The sequence below is a fragment of the Crocuta crocuta genome, unplaced genomic scaffold (assembly GCF_008692635.1).
Source record: "Crocuta crocuta isolate KB4526 unplaced genomic scaffold, BGI_CrCroc_1.0 scaffold636, whole genome shotgun sequence".
NCBI lineage: Eukaryota > Metazoa > Chordata > Mammalia > Carnivora > Hyaenidae > Crocuta > Crocuta crocuta.
Window position 1 is genome coordinate 1,991,906 of NW_027530380.1, and position 20,651 is coordinate 2,012,556.

The following is a 20,651-nucleotide window of genomic DNA, read 5'->3' on the forward strand; positions in this document are numbered from 1 at the left end:
AAAGAACCACTTTGCGGCTCTTCAGCCCGGGAAGGCAAGGCCTCTGAGAAGCACTGGCGCTGCCTCCTGGCCGCTGGTGGGACCCGGGCCAGAAAGACATGCGAAATGCCGTCGTCCCCACCGGCCGGAGGGTGGCCTCGGGGAGCAGGACTGGTCACCCAGGGAGGGATGGGAGGGACCGCAGCCTCCCCTAAAGGGGCGGCGGGACCTGGCGTCCAGTTTGGCCTCATCCTCGGGGCCCTGGACTGGCGCTGCCTTTCCTGCAGGACGTGCGCGTGCGTGCGTGTGTGTGTGTGAGAGATCACTGCCCCATGTGCAGTGTGCGTGTGAGATCACTGCCCCGTGTGGGGTGCGTGTGTGGAGGGCTCGCTCGGGCTCTGCTGTCCCAGGCTGCTCCTCACTTCAGACCATCATGAGTGGGTGGGGTGGTGCTGGTACCAGGGCACAGGGGGAAGTATCAGCCCATCTGTGCCACACACCACCCTTCATGCCCAGAGGAACCCAAACATTCTCTTACAGCCAGTTCGCACATCCCTAAGAATGAGGAGCCCACTCCCTGCCAGCTCAGCCTGGGAAGACACTCATTCTGAACTAGAATGTGCTGGAAACATCTCTCCTGGGTCCTAGTTCTGCCCCTATTTCACCCCAAGGCTCTGGGATCACTGCAGATGTGCCGAGGGGCCTCTCCCCAACTTCTCAAGGCCCCAGATCCTACACCAAGGCCTCCCCCCGCCCCCCTGCACCCTGCACCAACCTCAGCTGCAGAGGAGAGTGAGGGAGATGAGCATAAAGCAGGGTACGGAGCTCACGAGACCAGGAGGCCCGCGGGGTGGGAGCAGCCCACGCCCAGAGCCCGGGCCTGCCTCCCCTGCCGCCGGCGCCACAGACACGACCGAGCCATGGTTCCCAGGCTTTCATCTTTATTTCCTGTCGCCGGAGCTAAGGGCAGGGACTGGGGTGCAGCCGCGGCGGGCACTAGCCCTCCTCCGAAGCGAAAGTGAAGGGGCTCAGCTTGTAGCCAGTGCCTGCGTAGAACTTGTTCTGGAACTCCACCCTGGGGGTGAGCAGGGGCGAGCCGGTGAGGGGAGGGCCCCGGCCCCCCACTGCCCCCACCCCGGGCCGGCCAGGCGGGCCGCTCACCAGTGCAGCCGCAGCGCGTGCAGGAAGGCCGAGAGCCCCTCCATCACCAGCAGGATGGCCACCGTCAACACGGCGAAGGCGGCGAAGACGGGGACCAGCACCACGGCTGCCACGCCCAGCTTGCGGCCCAGGCCCAGGCCCGAGCGCATCACCATGGCCCACAGGACCTCCGACAGCTCTGGGGGGTCAGGGAGGCCACGGGGGTGTCTGCCCAGCCCCCACAGCAGCCCGCAGCCCACCTTCCTGTGGTGCCGGCGGAGGGGGGGGGTCTCCAACACCCTCACTTTATAGAGGGGGCACCTAGGCCCGGAGAAGTGACCCGCCCGGGCAACCCAGCCAGGACCCCACGCGCGGCCAGCCCGCCGGCTGTGCCCGTCACTCACGGGCGTGGGCCAAGCTCAGGGCCCAGAGGCGCAGGTAAGAGGCCGTGTTGGAGATGCAGCCCAGGCAGAACTCGATGGTGTGGATGGCCTGGTGCATGAGCACCTCGGACAGGACAAACTGAGGGGCGGGCGGTCGTGAGGGGCAGGCCGGGCGGCAGCCAGCACCCCCCACGCACACCCGGGGAGGCCACACCCACCTCCGCCTCCGCTCCGTCCCCCGGGCACCCAGCTTTCTCCTCATCAGAGCCCCAGCCGGCCACGGACGCGTCGGAGGAGTCCAGGATCCCGGACTTGTCCTCCTCCTGGGGGTGGGGAGCAGGGGGCGTCAGCAGGGCCCCCGCCGCTGCCCGCGCACAGCCCTTCGGAGGCCGGGACGCGGCCAGGGTGGGGGGGTCAGACCTCCCGCCAGCCCTCACGCCCCGCTCCGGCCTCTACCGGCTGTCGGCCAGCAGGCTTCCTCCGCGAGCGGCCCCGGTGCTGCCAGCGCAGGAACAGCGGCGTGCCGAGCAGCAGGATGGGCACCATGACCAGCGCCACGACCACCAGGGCAGACTGCACCGCTTCCTGCGGGGGGGGCGCGGGGGGACCCCGTCAGGTGCACCCGGCAGGCCCTGCGGCCGGCCCCTCCCCCAGGGCCCCTCACTAAGCAGGGCGGAGGCCTGGTAAGGAGTCCTTGGACCGGAGAAGCTTCCAGCACCCACGGCCAGCCCCAGGGGCGGCGTCCCCGGTTCTCGGCTCCGGGTGGCCCGGCGGCCCCGAGTGGGTGGGAGCCGCGCCCCCGCGCCAGCCCACCTGCCCGCGGAAGAGCAGCCCGTTGGTGGGGCTCTGGGAGAAGAGGAACATGTTGATGAAGTGGATGAGGATGCTGGGGGCCGGGGTGGGGCTGGCGGCCGAGACCCACAGCCACTTGAAGACGATCAGGAAGACCAGGTAGCCGAACAGCCCCAGCAGGAAGACCAGCTCCGGCAGCGTCTCCAGGAGCAGCCGGTGCCACTGGCCGAAGTGCCTGCGCCGGGACGGGCAGGGGCACCAGGTCACCAGCCTGGACGCCNCCCGCCCCCGCAGCCCGGGCCCTCACACGTGGTTGAAGACTCCCAGGACCACCCCGAAGGTCATGTGGGTGACCCCTAGGATGACGGACATCTTCATCTTGAAGGAGTTGAGGAAGCTCAGGTGGTTGACAGCCAGGCTCCAGATCTGGGGCGGCAGGAGGGGTGGGTACCACACAGGGGGCTTCCTGCCCAAGCCTCGTGGCAGCCCGCCTGCCCCCTGGCACATCTGCCCCCCACCTGCCCGCTGTGGGGCAGCAGAGGGGGAAACCCGGGCCCAAAGCCCGGCTCTTCCTAGCTAGGTGACGCTGAGCCCGGGGCCTCCGGGGCCTCTGCTTCCTCGTCCGTACGATGGGAACGGCACTACTGGGCACCTCACGGGGTTGTCACGAGGACTAAATATCCCGTCACGTCACCTCAAGGGCACGGGACAGCTCCCAGCACAGCAGGCCAAGAACAAGCTGAGGGTTGCCCCTTCCTCCCACAGGCTTCTCCACTTTGTGAAGCAAGGTGGGTGCCCCGTCCCTCTGGCCCCCCGCACCTCCCGCACCCAGCACCAGGCCGGGCACTCAGGAGGGGCTCAGCGAGCATGGCTGAACGGGGCAGCTGGGGTTAAGGTCAGGGTCAAGGTTGGGTCAGAGTTAGCAGAGGAGCCCTGGCTCGGCCCTCCCTCCTGCCTGCACCCTCCCCCCCAACTCCGTGGCAAGCGGCTGGGACTCACGGGGTCAATGCCGAAGGGGTAGGGTCCCAGGAAGACGCCGGTGACATTGGGGTCCAGGGCGAGCAGCGGGTGCTGGGCCAGGAACGCGTCGCTGTGGCAACAGTGCAGGGTGGTCAGGGCCCGCAGGCAGGGGCTGCAGGGGTTGTGGGGGGCTGCGGGGCCGCGGCCGGGCCTCACCTCCAGTCCGACTGGGTGGCCATGGCTGCCACACTCCAGCCAGAGGAGAAGATGGTGGTGGCACGGCTGAAGCACTCGTTGTAAATGAAGCCGGTGTAGATGGAAAACAGGCCCATGAGCAGAAGCAGGTAGCGGCCACTGAAGAAGGTCTGCCAGATCTGGGGGCGGGGCGGGGTGGGGGGGCCCGTGAGGGACAGCCCCGGCCCCCTGCTCCACCCGGTCCCCGGGCCGGCCCTCACCTCATTCTGTGCCGCCTTCACGGCCGGCCGGTTCTCCGTGAGCACCATGGCCAAGGCGAAGAGGAACATGAGCAGCCCATGGCCCACGTCGCCGAACATGACGGCAAAGAGGAAGGGGAAGGTGATGATGGTGTAGGGTGCTGCGGGCAGAGGGGCCAGGCGGTCAGCCAGGACCCCCAAGGACAGGCGCTGAGCCCAGGCTCTGGGACCCCAGGAGACGTGGAGGGGGTGCTGGTGAGGCAGGAGCGCCACACCATGTGTCCGTCTTCCGGAGCCCTAGCTGCGTGACCGTGGGCTAGTGACTTAACCTCTCTGTTTCCGCATCTGTAAACTGGAGATTTCAATACCGCTGCTTCAGAGAGCTAAACTAGGTCCTGCTGTTGTTAAAAGCCGTAAGCAGAAGCTGAGGAAGAACAGAGAGCCCAGTGGCAGTCCTGACTGGCACACGGCAAGTTCCAGAAGGCCCAGCTGGTCCCTTGACCTCTGAGGTCTCACTTTCCCTCCAGGGAAATGGGAAAAATCCCTAGTGGGCGTTACAAGGACCTCAACGCACATCCCTGTTAGGAGTTGAGTTGTGTCCCTTCCAAAAAGATACATTGGAGTCCTAACCCCCAATACCTCAGAAAGTGACCTTGATTTGAATGTAGGATCTTTACAACGTGACTAAGTGAAAAGGAGATCAGAACGGACCCTACCCCGCTAAGAACCGTGTCCTGATAAAAAGGGAAATTTGGGGGCGCCCCGGTGGCTCAGCCGGGTAAGCGTCCGACTCTGGATTTCGGCTCAAGTCATGATCTCACGTTGTGTGAGTTCGAGCCCCGCGTCTGGGTCTTTGCTGACAGCATGGAGTCTGCTTGGGATCCTCTCTCTCTCCCTCTGCCCCTCCCCTGCTCATGCTCATGCTCTCTGTCTTTCAAAACACATGAATAAACTTTTAAAAAGGGGGAGAAATTTGGACACAGACACGTTCCGTGGGAGAGGGCCACTTCAACGTGAAGGTGGCCGTCTTCAAGCCAAACACAGAAGTCTGCCTGGAACGGAGCCTCCGTCAGAAGGAAGCCGCCCCGCTGACACGGAGATCTCGGACATCCAGCCTCTGGCCCCGGAGACAAGACGTACCCGTTGTTTAAGCGCCCCTCCCCCCACCTGGGGTGCTCAGTTGCACGAGCCCTAGCTGACTAGTATCTCCCCAAAGTCACTGCTTTGAGAGCCGGCGGCAGATGACCGCCAGGCCGTGCGGGGGTCAGGCCTGCTCTAACCGGACCGGCCTCTGCCAACATGGAGGAGCTACGGACACGTGAGGGGGGAGGGGGCCCCAGGTCAGGCTCCGAGATGCTGACCCTGCAGGACACACCCTCACGTCCCGCCCGCACCACCTCGGGGGGGGGTGGTCCAGGGACCCTGCCTCTAGCCCCCTGCCTGGGCCAGGACCCTTCCTTGGCCAGTCGCTAAGTCCTCTCCAAAAACGGGCTGGCCCCGCCATGGTTCACCTCCGACACCCACTCTTTGGGCTCAGAGACCCACCCTGGTCCCCCCCCCAGTGACACGGAGGCCACGGGGCCAGTGGCTACGCTGCAGCCAGCCTGCTGCAGGGAGAGCCAGGCAGGTGACAGAGCAGGGGCCCCAGGCCTCAGGAGTGCGGGGGGCNTCCCCCACCCCTGCCTGCTCCCTCAGGCCCCATGGTCCCTGACTGGTCCCTCCCAGGATCCCCAGAGTCCCCCCCCTCAGGGTGTGCTCCTGGGAGGGCCCGACAGCACCCAAGTCCAACTTCTTACAAACTCGGTGCAGCTGCAAAGCCCATCCGCAGGCTGGCTGACTGTGGCCTCTGGGCGCCCTGCCCAGCACTGCTCTAGGGCTGCACTATGAGTCCATTTTACAGATGCAGAAACTGAGGCTCAGAGACACTAAGAAATGTACCAAGTCACGTGAGTTGGCCCTCGACTGAGCTGTTTCTACGGCCACACCTGTTCTTTGCACACCGCCGGTACGGGACCCCCTGTAAGCCTGGCTGGGAGGGGGGGATGGGCCCCGGGGCGGAGACACCTCGGGCTCCGTGGCTCTCACCGGGATTGACCTCCTGGTAGCGGCCCACACCGTAGGCGTCCACGATCCCTTGGAAGCTGGCCGTGAAGCGGTTCGTGCGGATAAGCGTGGGGGGCACGTCCCGGCAGGGGATGCGGTGAACCACGGCACTCACACCTGCCTCGCTCTGGGGCACCCGACGGACAGACAGAGGGATGAGACTGAGGGCGGGGACCTTCCGGGACCCTTGGACACCCCCAGCCAGACCCAGCTGGAGACGTGGGGCTCCCTGGGGCGCCTGGGAGACTGAGGACGGCCCCTCCCCGCTCTGTGGAACGGGATGGCCAAACTCCACCTGCCCCCCTCTGGGAGCGTTCGGGAGACGCCGGGAGGAGGGGACCCAGGACAGGGAGCCCCCTTGCCACACGTGAGAGCTGACCAGGCACCGGCAGACGGTCATCACACCCATTTCACGGATGAGGTAGCCTGAGGCTCCCCCCAGTGGCCCCAGATCAGCGTCGGCGCGCGTCGAGCTGGCCTCCAGGGCCCCCTGCCCACGCCAGGGCTTCCACGACCTCGGGAAGGGGCAGGCCCCCTGGAGGAAGGGGGGCCCCGGCCCAGGCCTGGCAGCGGGGACAGGCAGCTGCCCCGGAGAGAGGGGCTCCCGCCACGCTCACCGAGCTGTCCTGCAGCGCCTGCTGCACGGCGGGCAGGTCGCGCGCGGCGCACCAGCCCTCGGCGATGAGGCACTTGTGCGTGGCGCTCACGCTGCACTGGTTGAGGGCCAAGTACACGGCCTTCATCTTGCGGACCTGCACCTGCCAGGGCGGCAGCAGCCGCTGCACCCGGGCCAGCACTTGGCTCAGGAAGCGCTCCGTCTCCCCCAGGACCTGAGGCCAGAGCGGGACTGGGTTAGGACGAGCAGGGGTGCGGCGGGCGGGGCGTCCAGCCCGGCCCCCAGCACCCACCTCCTGCAGCTCGTGGCTCTGCTGCTGCAGCTGCTGCAGGGCCGCCAGGCGGGCCTCCTCCTGCTCCGCGTACGGGAAGACGGGGCAGTGGAAGCTGGCAGGGGGGAGGGAGGGAGGGGCGACGCCAGGTGAGGCCCGGAGCTGCTACAGGGGCAGAGGGGGACAGGGTGGGGACGTGCAGTGGCCTGGGCACCAGGGCGGCGGGCGGGCGGCCCCCCCACGGGGCTCACCAGTCGGTGATCTTGCGGATCTTCTGCCCTATCTGCTCGCCCCAGTAGGAGATGAGGAAGGTCATCCACGTAGCAGGCTCACCCTGCGGGAGCGGGGCCCACTTTACCCGTGGTCCCCGCTCCGCCCGGGACGCGCCCCCAGCCCGGGCGCCCCCCCCCNAACCCGCCACCAGCAAGAGAGACTCTGGGCCCGAAGGAGGGGGCAGAAGGGCGATCTGAGGGTGGGCCAGGAGAGCATCGGACAAGTGGGTCGGGGTCTCCGACCCCTCACTCACTTGATTCTCAGATCCTGGTGTGGGCCCCCCGGGGGCTGCAGCAGGGGGCTCCTTTCCGAGGGCCCATCTGTGTGGNTGAGCAGAGGGCTGTGGCCCTGGCCCAGCACGGCCGAGTGGAGCCGCAGCTGGTGCAGCTGGCTCCGCAGCGACTGCTGGTTGCCCCGCACGTCCCGGAGCTCCTGTGCCAGGCGGTCGGTCTCCTCCTGGATGCGCAGCAGGTCCCGGGGTGGGGGCGCCGGCAGCCGCCCTTCGGGTGGGGCCAGCACCTGCCCGGCCCGCCGCACCTCCTCCTGCAGGAACACTGGGTGGGGAGGCACAAGCGTCAACGCCGCTGTTAGCCAAGGGCTGCCTGATGGCCCAGGGGGTCCCAGATGCCGGCCCAGACTCTGCGGGCCACCAGCTAATTGATCCACTGAATCCAAGACCCCCAGAATCCCCCCCCCCCCGGCCAAACCTGCATCCCTGAAGGTCCACTCTCCTCCTGAGCTTGTGTGGGCTGCTCGCCCTTCCGGTCCCCTGGCCACGGCCCCGCCCAGGCCCAGCGTCCCCCAGTGGTGGGCCAGGCAGGTGCGCCCCAGCTCGGCAGGGCCCGGGCCGAGAGCGTGGCAGAGGCCCCCTTTCTACCTGCCCGATTCCCTCAAAGCTATCAGTCAGCCTAGCAAACTCTTAAATGTGCTCTGCCCTCCCAGCCTGCAGGCTCTCCTGGGAGGGTTGCCAGAGTGGGATCCAGGGCAGGGGTCCCTCTTGTCTGCTCCTCGGGGCATCTGACCCTGGATACTGGCCTCTGCCGATCCCGGTCCATCTGTGGCAGAGAAAGCTCTGTCTGTGCCCCTCCCCTGCTTAGAAACCACAGGGGCTCCTGGCATCCACTGTACGAATTCCTAGGCCCTCACACAGTATTCGAAGCTTCTTCCAAGCAAGTCCCATGGTCAAGGATGCCCCACAGACCCCAGCTGCCCTATCCTGGCTCTGCAGGGCCTGGCCTGGACCTCTCTTCTCTGCCTTCCACCTGGGGCACCAGGACTCTTCCTTTCAGGCCAAGCTCCACTGACACCTCCTCCAGGAAGCCCGTCTGGGATGTGGGCCGGGGGCCAACTCACAGAAGGTTTTCTCCAACTCTTCGCAGCGTCGAACATCCCCCACGAAGCGTCTCTGGAAGGCGCTCACAGAGGCGTTGAGCTGTGGTTGCCACACACAGGGGTCAGTTTTCTGGGGAGGGGCCCAGGGAGGTCCCCACCCAAGGGCCCTGGCGTGGCTCTTTAAAGGCCACAGCTGCCTGCTCCCCGCCCCACCTACCAAAAGGTGCTGAGGACACCATGAACCTCCAGATGCCCAGCTGGGGACAGACCAGGCTTTGCCTGCTCTGAGGCGGGGGGGGGGGCAGGTAATATGTGACAGGGCCCAGGAGGCAAGACGGCCTTGGCCGCGAGTGAGGCTGGCCTTCCAGAGAGCAGAGTATCTACGGCTGAGGCTACCTGGATTCGAGGACAGCCAGGGGCCGCTTGGGGGGTGGCAGTGCGCCATCCGGGATGCCTAAGGACAAGCCTCCCCCACCCACGCGGGTCCGGCCCCACTCACGTCTCTGAACTCCACGAGACCCAGCTCGCCAAGCTGGCTCACACACGTATAGGCAGCGGAGGTGGGCAAGAAGAGCTGCACCAGCGCCACCTCCTCGCTCCGGAACATGGAGCCCATGGTCCTGTGGGGTGGCCGGGGGGTGAGCGCTCAGCCGGGGTGGACCACGGACCACTCCCCGTCGAGTAGGGATTCTGTCCACTGCAGCCCACATAATCCACGGAAGGTCCTACTACCAACCCCATCTCACAGATGGGGAGACTGAGGCCTGGGGAGCCTCAAAGGGGGGCTGAGGTCACTCAGGAAGTAAGTGTGCAACTGGGAGGGGAGCCTGCCCCGCTGACCCCACCGCCCAACCTCGCTCCAGCCCTTTCCCAGCGGGCTCTGCCCTGCCTGAACCAGGCGCCCACCCCTGACCGCCGGTGGCACTGGCTCTTCTCACGCCTGACCTCTGCTCCCACTGTCCCTCCTCTGTGACCTGCTTCCACCTTGGATCCTAATCGTCGTCGGGGCCCCAGGCCAAGGGCCACCTCCAGCAGCCGGCCTCCTGACGGCCACAGCCCTCGCTGGCCATGAGCCACTGTCCTTCGACACCAGGGAGCGAGCACCGAGGCTGGGTCTGTCCCCACGGGCAGCTGGAGCCCTGCTCCCTCCCTGAGGTGTCTGTGTGTGTGCTGAGGGGGTGGGGTCCCCGCGGGCCTCCCTCGCCGAGGGCAGAGAGGCCTGGCGGCAGACATGCCCGTGAGGCCCGGGCTGTTGGCAGCCGCTGTCTGCACAGGGGCGGGAACAGGCTTCCAGGTGTCGAAACTCACAAAATGAAACTGGAAACTGACACGGGCAGGAAGGGCCCTGCTGGGCCGCCCCGCTGGGCCCCCCCGCTGGGCCCCAATGCCGCAGGAGGAGGCCTGCAGATGCCCCGGCCCACAAGCCAGGACCCCATGGCCGCTGCTCCCGGGGCCCAGGGCCAGCCACTTCCCCTCTGTGGGACTCAGTTTCCTCAAATTGTGGGGGAACGGGACAGACACAAGGAAGGTCCCCACCTGAGAGGGTGAACATCAGGCACCAAAGTGCCCTGCCTGCGGTCTGGGCCAGCTAGGGCCAGCCCAGCCGGTCACTTCTGCCCCCGGACATGGGTTACTTCAGTCTAATTAGGGAATGCAGCCCCAGCCCCAGCCTGGAAGAGGAGAAAAGGCTGAGAGGCAGCCCGAGGCTGCAGAAGCACTGGGCCCCGGACAGGGAGGGGTGGGCAGGAGGGGCTAGGTTCCCTCCCCAGAAGACCAGGGAGCAGGGTTCAGAGCCCCGCCCAAACTGTGACTGGCTGTGTGACCTTGGGGGAGTCTCTCACCTTCTCTGGACCTTCACTTCCTCTCTGGGTAAATGGGACTTGGCCACCCCCAGGAGAGACAGGACCTGGGTAGGGAGATGAGAAAAATAAGGAGAGTCTCCAAGCAATCCCTTCTCCCTCGTTTAAAGCTAACAGCAATCCTGGGGGTTAGAGGACCCTGCGGGCCTGTTTTACAGACCGGCCAATGCACTTGGAGAGTTGAGGTCGGGGATCAGGTGGTCAGCAGGTGGCCAAGTCAGGCAGGAGCCCGGCCCTGGGGCTGCGGGGCTGGGAGTCCCGGCGCACGACTGTGCTCAGGAGAGGACATCGTCTGCCCTGGGCACCCTGAAAGGCTGGGGGCTTGTAGGGAACCAGGTCTGGGGATCCAGAGGGTACAGGAGCCCCAAGCTGTACCCTTCACTCACAGGGCCTCACCCCGGGCAACTCCCTTGCGTGGGACAAGCTGGGGTGGGCTCAGAGTGTAGGGGGCTGGTCAGATCCCTCCCCCACATTTTAGGACCTCACTGGCTCTCCCCTTCCCCCATCCTCCCTGGCCCCTACCCAAGCCAGGGGCCACCCCAGTCCCTTTAATGGAGCAAACGAAGCTTCCTCGGTGCTGCGGCCTTCAGGGTCCAGGCTGCAGCCCTCTCCTCACTCTATTCCCCCTCCTCCTGGTCCCTCAGGGACTGAGACTAAGGCTAGCTCCAGAAACCCACCAGAGCTCCTCTAAGCCCCTGACCCAGGGATGACCAGCTGGACTGGAGGGGAGGGCCTGAGGCCTCTTGATTCCAGACCAGTAGGCTCTGGAGCTGGGCTGATCCTACTTGCCTCTAGGTCTGCCTCTTTCTAGTTGAGTGGGCCTTAATCTCCTCATCTGTAGAATGGGTCCCGCCCTCCGAGAAAGATGTCACAGAGCTAGCTCTGGGCGCCACCAGAGCGCCACCAGGCCCAGCAGAGCTGGGCTCAGTAGTTAGCGGCTGTTAACTCCCCATCTTCCTCTTCCTTTCCCCTTTCCCCCCCTCCTCCTCCGCCTCGTCGCCACCATGGCCCCCACCAAGGCCTGACACCCGGCGGGCCGGCAGACTGAGTCTCATCCACTGATCCAGCTGGGTGGGGGTTCCAAGATCCGCTTTCGGGCGCAGGGCGAAGCGAGGGTGGCAGACGGGGCTGCGGGCTCGGCAGACCCCTGCTGGGGCACTCACCCCCGGGCCAGCAGCACTCGGCGCCGCTCCGCTCTGCGCTCCGGACTCCGCGCTCCCGGCCGCGGCGCCCACGCAACTCACTTTCCCCGGCGGGCGGGGCCGCGAGGGGCGGGACCACGGAAGCCCCGCCCCGGCCCGGCCCGGCCGGAGTCCCGTGAGCCGCCCGGAGGGTTGCCGAGCTCCGGCTGCGACCCCGCCCGCCCTCACTTCCTGGAGGTCCAATGGGGGCGTGTGCCGAGGACCCCGGAGACCCGAGCGGGGACACAGACCGGCGCCGACCGCGCACGCCCACGTGGCCGGGATGCGGGGAGGCGTCCGGGGGCAGGGGATGGGACCCCTCCCACCCCCATCTAGAGGACTCGCTGGGCCTGTGGCTGAACGGACCCCAACACGCTCCCTCACCTCTGGGACTCCCGCCCGTTTCCTGAGGCCACGGTTGCACCCGGTCCTTACACCTTCCTGCCTCTGACCGCCCGGGGTGGGCGCCTAAGCTCCAGGCCCAGTGCTCTGTGCCCTTGGGTGGGTGCTCATCCCCTCTGGGCCTGTTTGCTCAATGGCAGCAGGACATGGAGGGCCAGGCCACGTTGTGTCGTTCCACTCGGGGCTGGGCACCCAATGTTAGCTGTCGCGGATGGGGGTGTCGCTCGGGGCAGTCGGTCCTGCCCCAGCACCCTCTAAACTGAGGTTCACGACTACCCAGCTGCCTGTACTTTGGACAGGCCAGGACCATACCCACCGGGGCCAGGAGGCACAAGGGGCCCCTCAACTCTAGCGATCCTTCAATCCCACACGGCAAGGTCCTCTGAGGGGTGGGGATGGAGCCGTGGGCGGTCGGAGCCCCAGAGCTGGGGTGGAAAGTTACAGCCAAGGCCAATGTCCTCAGGAAAGTGGGGGACCCCTTCTGGGGCCTTTTAGGTCCATTCCCAGTGGGGGGGGGGGAAGGGACCCTTAACCAGAAAGCACCTGTAGGGGCCTTCAGTCAATACCTGATGCAGGGGAAACCAGAACCCTTTTACAAAATGGCATTAAAGGTGACCACACACACACACACACACACACACACACACACACACACAGTTTGACAAGTCAGAAGAGGGAAGAATCCAGTCAGGAGCTGGAGGGCCTGACCCAGTTTTAACTTTTTTTTTTTCTTTTAATTCTACGGAGAGGGGGAGGGGGCAGAGAGAGAATCTCAAGGAGGCTTTGCGCTTAACACGGAGCCTGACACGGGGCTCGATCCCATGACCCCAGGATCATGACCTGAGCCAAAATCAAGATTGGATGCTCAATTCAATGAGCCACCCGGGCACCCCCGATCCACTTTTAGACATTTCTATTTATCTGTGTACAAATAGAGGCTCCATGACAATTACCTAATGCTGGTTCTACCTGGGAAAAGAAATCAGAGGTGACTTGGGATTTTCGAGCCTGCTTCATGACGCAGAGCTCTGGGCGCACAGATCCTTCCCGGGTTCTGGTCTTCCCTTCCGGGCCTGCACTCACTTCCCGGCTCTGCACCTTGTTCCTCAGGCTGTGGGGCCCCAAGCAGGTCCTGGCCACTTCAGTACGAGCGAGCCTGGCTGGCAGCAGTGAGGAGAAAAGGGATTTCTTGGGGAATGAGCTGGGGAAAGGCTAGGGTTCTTTGCTACAGGCCTTCTCAGAGCCTTGAATACGGTCACACACACGGCCTATCCGAGAGCGCACTTAGGGCACTGCCCGCACTGACTGGTTCACAGAACACCCTCCTCTCCCTTCTTTCCATTGTGGGAGGTTAGCGTTTTATAAAAAATACTTTCGTAAACGATGGAGAAGGGGGACTCAGATCTCTGACCAGGTTAGTTTTCATCAGACACATGCTGTGTGATTCTTAGCAGGTCACGTCACCTCTCTGAGCTGGTTTGCTCCCAGCTGAGAATATACTGAAGTTCTTCCACAGGCCCTGGCACTGAGTTCGAGGGAGCAATTTCTGAAGATTATGGCCCCACGGGAACCATGCTGCTGCCGGGATTGCAAAGCAGGAAGTTCGGAGCAGAAGCCCAGCCAGCAGCCCAGTCTGGGGAACTTGGGGAGGAAAGGGGATGTGGCTGGAAATGAGGCAAGGCCAGCTCAGGCACAGTGGGGTCTGTGTCACCTCCTCGTGACAGTGACCGTTGCCCAGCACGCCCCTCCCTGTCCCCAGGGAGGCCGCCCTGGCCTGAGTTTCTGCCCCTCGATGAACTTCTGCTCCGCAGGGTGGAGGCGTGGGTGGCCCTCGGGTGAGGGCAGGCCCAGCCCCCACCCTTTGAGCATCCAGGATTATGGGAACGGGGGACCCAGGCCAAGCCTAGAGGCATCGCCTCGGAAGATGTGTGCGCGGCAGGGAGGCCCCAACGGGCCCCAGACTCCCACGGGGAGGCCAGGCTACCTCTGGTGGCCCCACTGAAGGGCCTGTCCCGGGGAGGAGCCCACAGGCCGCGTGGCCCGGCCCGGCCCCGATGGCTGAACTCAGGACAGAGGCGGTGCGGGAGGGCAGAGCTGCTTTATTGGGCCGCGGGACGGCCGGGGGTCAGCGGTACAGGTAGTCCGCCTGGATGTTGGCAGCGATCTCGGCCTCCCACTTGTCGCCGTTGTTGAGCAGTTTCTCCTTGTTATACAGCAGCTCCTCGTGCGTCTCCGTGGAGAACTCAAAGTTGGGGCCCTGCAGGTGGGGGCCGCCGCGTTAGGTCTCCCCCAGGCGCCTCTGCCCCGGCCTCACCCAACCCCGGGCCACTCACCTCGACGATGGCGTCCACGGGGCAAGCCTCCTGGCAGAAGCCGCAGTAGATGCACTTGGTCATGTCGATGTCATAGCGCGTGGTGCGGCGGCTGCCGTCGGCCCGCGGCTCAGCCTCGATGGTGATGGCCTGGGGGAGGGGCACAGCGCACCCCTTACCGTTCATTCCCGCCCCATGTCTGTCCTGTCCCGGAGGGGCCACCCGGGGCCACGGGACGAGCCCTGCCACCCACTCTCAGCCCGATGTGCACTCCCTGCCGCCTCTCCCACGAGGCCCAGGTCACACCACCCCAGCACGTGTCCTGACTGACATTTTTCTTGTTTGTTAACTGCCGCTATCTCCTGCCAGAGAACGTAAGTCCGAGGAGGGGAGGGCGGTTGCCTGCTCCGTTCACTGAAGCACCTTAGCCCCGAGGGGGTCCCAGGAACAGCCCGATTGCTGCTGGCTGTAAATCAAACTCTCCCATTTATGTCGACTTATCCCCCTTTAAGGGATGAGAAAATTGAAGCTCAGAGAAGTCGAGGAGCTTCCCAAAGCCACACAGCAAGTGAAGGTCAAAGCCCAGACCCAAAGGTAGGTCCTTAACCCTCAGCTCCTGTGCTTTGTGCCAGCAGGGAAAAGGCCTGGGACCTCTCACAGCTGGGAAGGACCTTCAAAGGCCCTCACGGGTCCCCAGGAGTGTAATGCCCCCCATTCGGTGGGACCCTAGCCTGGTAGCCTTGTTTCTTTGTGCCTCAGTTTCCTCATCTCTAAAAACGGGGAGGATCACCTTTGCATCCCAGTTGACGTACCCACGGTGCCCGTCGGGACCCCTGCTGGGCACGCCCACAGGTCCGCCCAACAGCCTTGGCTGCATCTGTTTCTACACGAACAGCCCTGACCCCGGGTGGTCCACGTGGGACCCTCCAACAGAACCCGGAGCCGGGGGCAGGGAGGGCCTCAGCCGTGGCACGCGTGTCCTCGGGGCTGAGCCCCTAAAACCGCTGCTGCGTTCAGGGCAGAAGTGGAGACCTTCGGGGGCTTCTGAAGGTCTGCACGCCCCTGACCAGACCCCCAAGTGCAGGACCCACGTGTGCCACGTGGCCTGCTCAGGGCTGCGAGCCTGCCTCTGATGACCCACTGACGCTGAGCTGGCCTGGCGACACGGCTCAGAGAGGGAGAGGGGGGTTCCTGGGGACACACCCAGCAGGGGGACCAGAGTTCGGGCCCGGGGCTCACCTGGGCAGGGCAGACGGCCTCACACAGCTTGCAGGCGATACAGCGCTCCTCTCCCGATGGGTAGCGGCGCAGCGCATGCTCCCCCCGAAAGCGCGGGCTCAGCGGGCCCTTCTCGAATGGGTAGTTGATGGTGGCCGGCTCCCGGAACAGGTAGCTCAGGGTCATGCCCAGGCCTATGGGCGGCATGGTGGGTGGGTGGGGCGCCCCTCCTCCCTAACAATCTGTGCCCCCGCCCCGCCTGTGCGGCCCCTCTCCCGGGGGCCCACCTCGGATGAGCTCAGTCCACAGCAGGGTCTGAGCCGCCCGGTCGGTCACCGACTTCATGTCCATCGAGGGCTCCCGCATGTTCACGAACTCTGCAGGGGAGGTGGGCAGAGGGACCATCGTGATGGGGCTTCTCACAGCCGCACATGCCCAAGTCCCCTAGGAAGCCAACTCAAGGAGAAAAGGCCTGGTCAGGGGGCGCCTGGGTGGCTCACTCAGTTAGGCATCTGACTCTGGCTCAGGTCACAGTCTCGCAGTTCGGGAGTTCAAGCCCCGTATCGGGCTCTGTGAGGACAGCTAGGAGCCTGGAACCTGTCTTGAATTCTGTGTCTCCCTCTCTCTTTGCCCCTCCCCCACTCCAGCTCTCCCTCTCTCTCTCTCTCAAAAATAAATAAACATTAAAAAAATTTAAAAAAATAAAGTAAAGGCCTGGTCTTCCTTCCAGCTGGACCACCCCCAAGGGCTTGTTCGCTCACCAAAACTTCCCACCTCAGCGAGCGCCCAGAGGCCTGGCTCTGGGCAATCCTTGCCCACCTCTCGCGGTGTCTGGGCAGCCATCTGAGCCAGGGAGTTGAAGGGGACTGAAGGGGCTTGGGTGGTGGGGTCCCGGTGAAGAGGATGGCCACCCAAGGCTCACAGCTGGCAGCTGCTCCCCCAGTCCCACGCAGGGTAGCTCTGAGATCCCCCAGTGGGGCCACAGGGAGAGCTCCCCACCCCCTAACTCCAGACCCTGTCCCTGTGAACCATTCAGTGAACCAGTCAGTCTTGATCATCACTACAGAGTAGAATCGGAGGCTCAGAGGGGGGAGGGGAGGGGCCGGCAAAGCCAGGACTAGATCCCAGACTTCCTCCCCTGCCTCTGGCAAGCTCTTGATCAGAAATGAGGCTCAAGGTGCCCCCAGACTCACTGTAGGTCGCTGCCACTGTGCTGCTGTGGAGGCTCCGGCCACCGGGGTGCCCTGGAAGGATAGGGATGATGCTGTGCGGCGGCAGCCTCACACCGGGGGGCTGGACCCCCCCCCCCAGGAAAGGCTCCCCTGGTCCTACCTGCACGTGCGGTCTGGGCCAGGGCCCGAAGCAGACTCGCTGTCGTCAGGCAGTGCATCTGCAGGCGTGAAAACGGAGGGAGGGAGGCGCAGGTGGGTCCCGGCCCTGTCCCCGCGGGAAGTCTGGCGCTGCAGAAGCCCTGACCCCAGTGCCACGGTGTCGCCTGGTCTCCTATTCCCCCCGTTCCAGTCAGAGGCACACAAGGCCTCCCTGTCCCCAGGAGTGGCCCCTCCGAGCCCTTCAAACCTGCCCCAGCTCCGCTAAGACTCAGGGAGTATCTGTGGACCCAAGTTCTACCGATCTCCCCTTCTAAGAAATTTTTCAAATCCATCCCACCTCTCTTCCGCGGCCGGTGCTCCTGCCTCCCATCTCTCCCCCGCCCTGTGCATCCCCCCCCCCCAGTGCTGACCCAAGTCACAGTGTCAGCAGTCACCAGCACTGACAGCTCACTGTGTCAGGCACTGTGCTAGGGGTCACACACTGTCATGTGGTCCTTACAAGGACCCCTCATGAAAGGCACACAGAAGCTGAGGCTCAGCTTGTCCAAAGTCACAGTCGGGGGGGTTGGGGGATGGAGGGAACCTGTATGGAACCCCTGTACACCCCCAGTCCACGCCCGCTGGAAACCCTTTTAAGGGATAAAATTCCTTCCCCCAACATCAAGGTTTCCTTCTGGACCGGTCTCCCAGCCTGCCGGGTGACCTTGGCCGGGGGAGGTCATCTGGCGTGTTTTCTCATCTGTGAAATGGGGGTCACGAGAACGAAGAGAGGGCTACATGCCCAGAGCCTGCCATTTAGCCGAAGCTCGAAAGTGCCCCTCTCGTGCCCGGTGGCTTCTCACGGGCCCATCTCTCAGGACCGCTGACTCCAGTGCCAGGCGCCCAGCCCGACATCTGCCCCGACCTTCGCCGTGACCTCTGACCCCACAGGCGCGGGCGGGGCATGCGCCTCGACGGTGCCGGGTCACGGGTTGGCTCGCGGCGCGCTGAAGGACACCAGGGCCGCGGGTCCTGAGCAGGCCGAGATGAAGCCGGGCACAGAGCCCGCGGGGCCGACGAGGGCACCGCACTCCCCCCGCCGCCGCGCCGCCGAGACCCGGCTTCTAAAGCTGACCCCTGAACACCCACCTTGAAGCGCTGCCTCTCCTTCCCTCGCTGAGCGGCCTATCCGCCGAGAGGCGGAGCCTACACTCTGAGACGCTGCCATTGGGCCGGCTGCTTTCACCTTTTCCGCACTCATCTTGTACGGTGTAGTCTGATTGGCTAATGGTGCAGCCGAAAGAGGCGGGATCCAGAAGTAGCTTTCCTTTGATTGGCAAGGGGGGGAGCAGGCACTTGAAGTTCCACAGGGCGCCGCCATGTTGGGTTGGAGAAGCCAATAAGCGAGGACTCCCGACCGCCGTAGGCGGGACATCCGGGGCGTGGCTTAGGAAGTGGCTCCGGGTCTGACCTGGCGCCCTGTGCTGGAGGCTGGCTGACCGCCGCAGCTCGTTGACTGTGATAACGGTGCTGACTTGTGGCCGGCAGTGATTCCGCAGGAGCCGTGCCTGCGCGGCGCTAAACCTTTACCCAGGAGCCCTGTGTGGAGGATTATTCTCGCTTTACAGATGGGGGATGAGGCACGGGCTGCAAAGTGCAGCCGCCTGAATCCCACCTGGATCTGTGTGACTCGGGATCCTTGTCCCGCAGCAGCCACCAAACCTGTTTCCTCCCAGTGGATTGATTGTGTGCCAGAGGCCCCCGGAGGTTTCGGGCACCGAGAAGGCCCTGTGTGTTATGGGGGGAATGGGAGGAGGTCATGGAAGGCTGCTTGAATGATGTGATGTCCAGGCTGACGACGAGGAGGAGTAGGGCAGGCCAAGGACAGAGCGCGCGGGCCGGCGCGTGTGCGGAGGCCCCCTTGAAAAGGAGCACAGGCCAAGTGTGGGGGCACAGGGCCATGGCGGAGCCCCCCAAGGACCCCTGTGGGTCCTGACTCAGGCCACAGGGAGCCACTGAAGGGGCTCAGGCTGAGGGAGGGGTGGCATGGGCCAGTGAGCCTTGGGAAGATCCTCGGGTGCCCTGAGGTCAGGTGCATGGGGAACGGGGAGCTGTTAGATGGCCCCGGGCCTGGTGATCAGTGTGGATTGGCAGGTTCTATAGCATCGTACAACCACCAGGACTTCCTCAAAGATGGGACTTGGGAGTTGATCGGGGGGTCCCCAGGGTTTAGTTTGGCGGGTGAACAAATGAGCAACCTGTTCCATGGCATCAGGGCCCAGGAGGGTGAGCAGGACAGGGAAGAGGGTGAGTCTGATGTGCAATCGGAGGGGAAGACACCCAGGGCCAGCCATTCCGGGGACGGGACGGGACGGGACTGTGCTCAGATCTCCCAAGAGGCTGAGGGGAGACAGACTGACTCCACGCAAAGGAGGAGACCAGATGCCTGGAGCTTGGGGTCAACAATTAATTTATTAAACTGCAAAAATCTAATCCTCGTGACCATCTCCAGAGGTGCCAAGACCTCACCTCTGCTGTGCAGATAGAAAAAAAAAAACTCAGGGAGTGCAGGGATTTCTTCCCGGGGCCTGGGCCGCTGCAGGTCTGCAGTGTGGCCCCTTCTGGGCCCTCCACAGGAAGGGGGGTGGCTCAGAGGTATCCCTGCCTGCCGGCCTCTCCCAGGACACGGGTGGCTAGATGGGAGGCAGGAGAGGGCGGGTCACTGCCTTGTTTCCCAGGCTCCCTCACCTTGGCCCCGTCCTAGCTGGGAGGCGGCCGAGGGAAGAGGCTGAGGGCTGGAAAAGAAAAGCCCTGGGAGCGAGGAGGGCAAGACCGGTCCAGGCCGAGGTCTTTTCCTCCTTGCGTGTGGAGCCCAGGCCATGTCTCCACGAGCCCCAGGTGAGGGGCAGCGCACTCTCACTCTTCATCTGTGAGATGAAGGCCGGAGGAGCGCCCGGTGCCCGGGTGCCCGAGGCGGGCTCAGAGCAGGGTGCAGCTGCAGCCACGGGCCTCCATGGCCACCAGCAGCATCCTCAGCTTGCGAGGTGAGTAGGGGGGGTAGCGGATGGAGTAGATCTTCTCCATCCCAGGGCGGCGCAGCAGGCAGGCGCGGTGGTGGGAGAAGGTGTCAAAGGAGAACTTGCCGTGGTAGTTGCCCATCCCACTGGCACCTGTACAGTGGAGGGGAGACAGCAATCAGCCCCTCCCTGGCCAGCCGATGCGTGCCAGACAGACGTGGGCCCTGCTGGTCACGCACAGTATGACCTGGGAAGGTTACCGCACCTCCAAGCCTCAGTTTCCCCCTCTGTGAAATGGGCTCAGCCCCGAGCCTGCACCAGCAACAGCTCAGTAAATGTCGGAGACACCAGGTGCTGGGGCAAGATGGGTGGACAGTGGTCAAGGGTGTGGATTCTGGAATGACTGCCCAGAGTCGAATCCCAGCTCAAAATTCCTTCTGTCACTTTGGGCAGTTGACTTGGCCTCAGTCTCCTTGTCTGTGACATCGGATGACCGTGGCACCCACTTCCTAGAGCTGTGGGGGTCAGAGGGTGTCCAGACCCGCGGACGAAGTGAGGCCTGCAGTGTGTTGGGAGTCTGATGTAGCTAGCTAGGTAGGCCATCGAGGCCCGGGCTTCCGCACTGCAAGTCCAGGAGACCCAGGATGGGTAGAGTGGTGGCAGTGACGGAGGGCTTCCTGGCGGGAGTGTGATCTGAGGGACGTTCAGTTGACCAGATGAAAAGGCAGGGCTCAGTGTGGGCAAGAGGGGCCCAGGCTCAGGGACGACTCAGAGAGCCTTGGAGGTGGGTGGCCCGCGGCACGCAGGGACCGGGGCAGGGCTCCGAGTGGCTGGGGCAGCAGGCAGGGGAGTGGGGAGAGGAGGTCGGAGCACAACCCGCCACCAGGCCAGGAAGAGCTGGGCCTCAGGAAGCTGTGAGTCAGGGCCTTGCTCAATCCTGGGGGGAGGTGTAGGATCAGATTGGCCCCCAGACAGGCTGCCACTCTTCCCTGGGGAGGAGGGCCTGAGGGGCTGGGACTGGAGACAGGCGGGCCAGGTGGGGACTCCAGGAAGGGGGGGGGGAAGCCAG

General features: G+C 64.6%; 3 protein-coding genes across 6 annotated transcripts in view; all 3 read right to left on the bottom strand.

Moving 5' to 3' along the window:
* Positions 1–903: 903 nt before the first annotated feature.
* TCIRG1 (T cell immune regulator 1, ATPase H+ transporting V0 subunit a3) lies at positions 904–11,373 on the bottom strand. The gene is given in 19 exon segments (XM_077766553.1): positions 904–1,054; positions 1,141–1,318; positions 1,524–1,641; positions 1,721–1,825; positions 1,959–2,087; positions 2,316–2,529; positions 2,602–2,720; positions 3,294–3,384; positions 3,471–3,628; positions 3,710–3,849; positions 5,774–5,918; positions 6,409–6,621; positions 6,700–6,793; positions 6,930–7,012; positions 7,093–7,505; positions 8,305–8,383; positions 8,783–8,903; positions 10,125–10,189; positions 11,306–11,373. Coding segments are annotated over 17 exon segments (2,475 nt in total). The 5' UTR covers positions 8,900–8,903; positions 10,125–10,189; positions 11,306–11,373; the 3' UTR covers positions 904–975.
* Positions 11,374–13,807: 2,434 nt separating this feature from the next.
* NDUFS8 (NADH:ubiquinone oxidoreductase core subunit S8) lies at positions 13,808–17,801 on the bottom strand. Of its 4 annotated transcripts, none has more exons than XM_077766554.1 (7): positions 17,715–17,801; positions 16,588–16,645; positions 16,449–16,499; positions 15,543–15,632; positions 15,277–15,449; positions 14,059–14,187; positions 13,808–13,982 (listed from the first exon to the last, which is right to left on the bottom strand). In XM_077766554.1, exons 2-7 carry the CDS (start codon positions 16,643–16,645, stop codon positions 13,851–13,853), a joined length of 633 nt encoding a protein of 210 aa, XP_077622680.1. In that variant the 5' UTR covers positions 17,715–17,801; the 3' UTR covers positions 13,808–13,850. The 4 variants fall into 4 exon arrangements, with proteins under 4 accessions (XP_077622680.1, XP_077622682.1, XP_077622681.1 ...); XM_077766556.1 differs by lacking the exon at positions 17,715–17,801 and adding an exon at positions 17,368–17,524; XM_077766555.1 differs by lacking the exon at positions 17,715–17,801 and adding an exon at positions 17,290–17,359.
* A 1,217-nt stretch (positions 17,802–19,018) lies between these two features.
* LOC144233580 (aldehyde dehydrogenase family 3 member B1-like) overlaps positions 19,019–20,651 on the bottom strand; it is a gene marked incomplete at its 5' end in the record, with an annotated part of 6,504 nt that continues 4,871 nt past the window's right edge. Inside the window, one exon of the mRNA XM_077766567.1 lies at positions 19,019–19,735. Within this exon, the coding sequence (XP_077622693.1) occupies positions 19,545–19,735 (191 nt within the window). The remainder of the gene's footprint in view (positions 19,736–20,651) is intronic.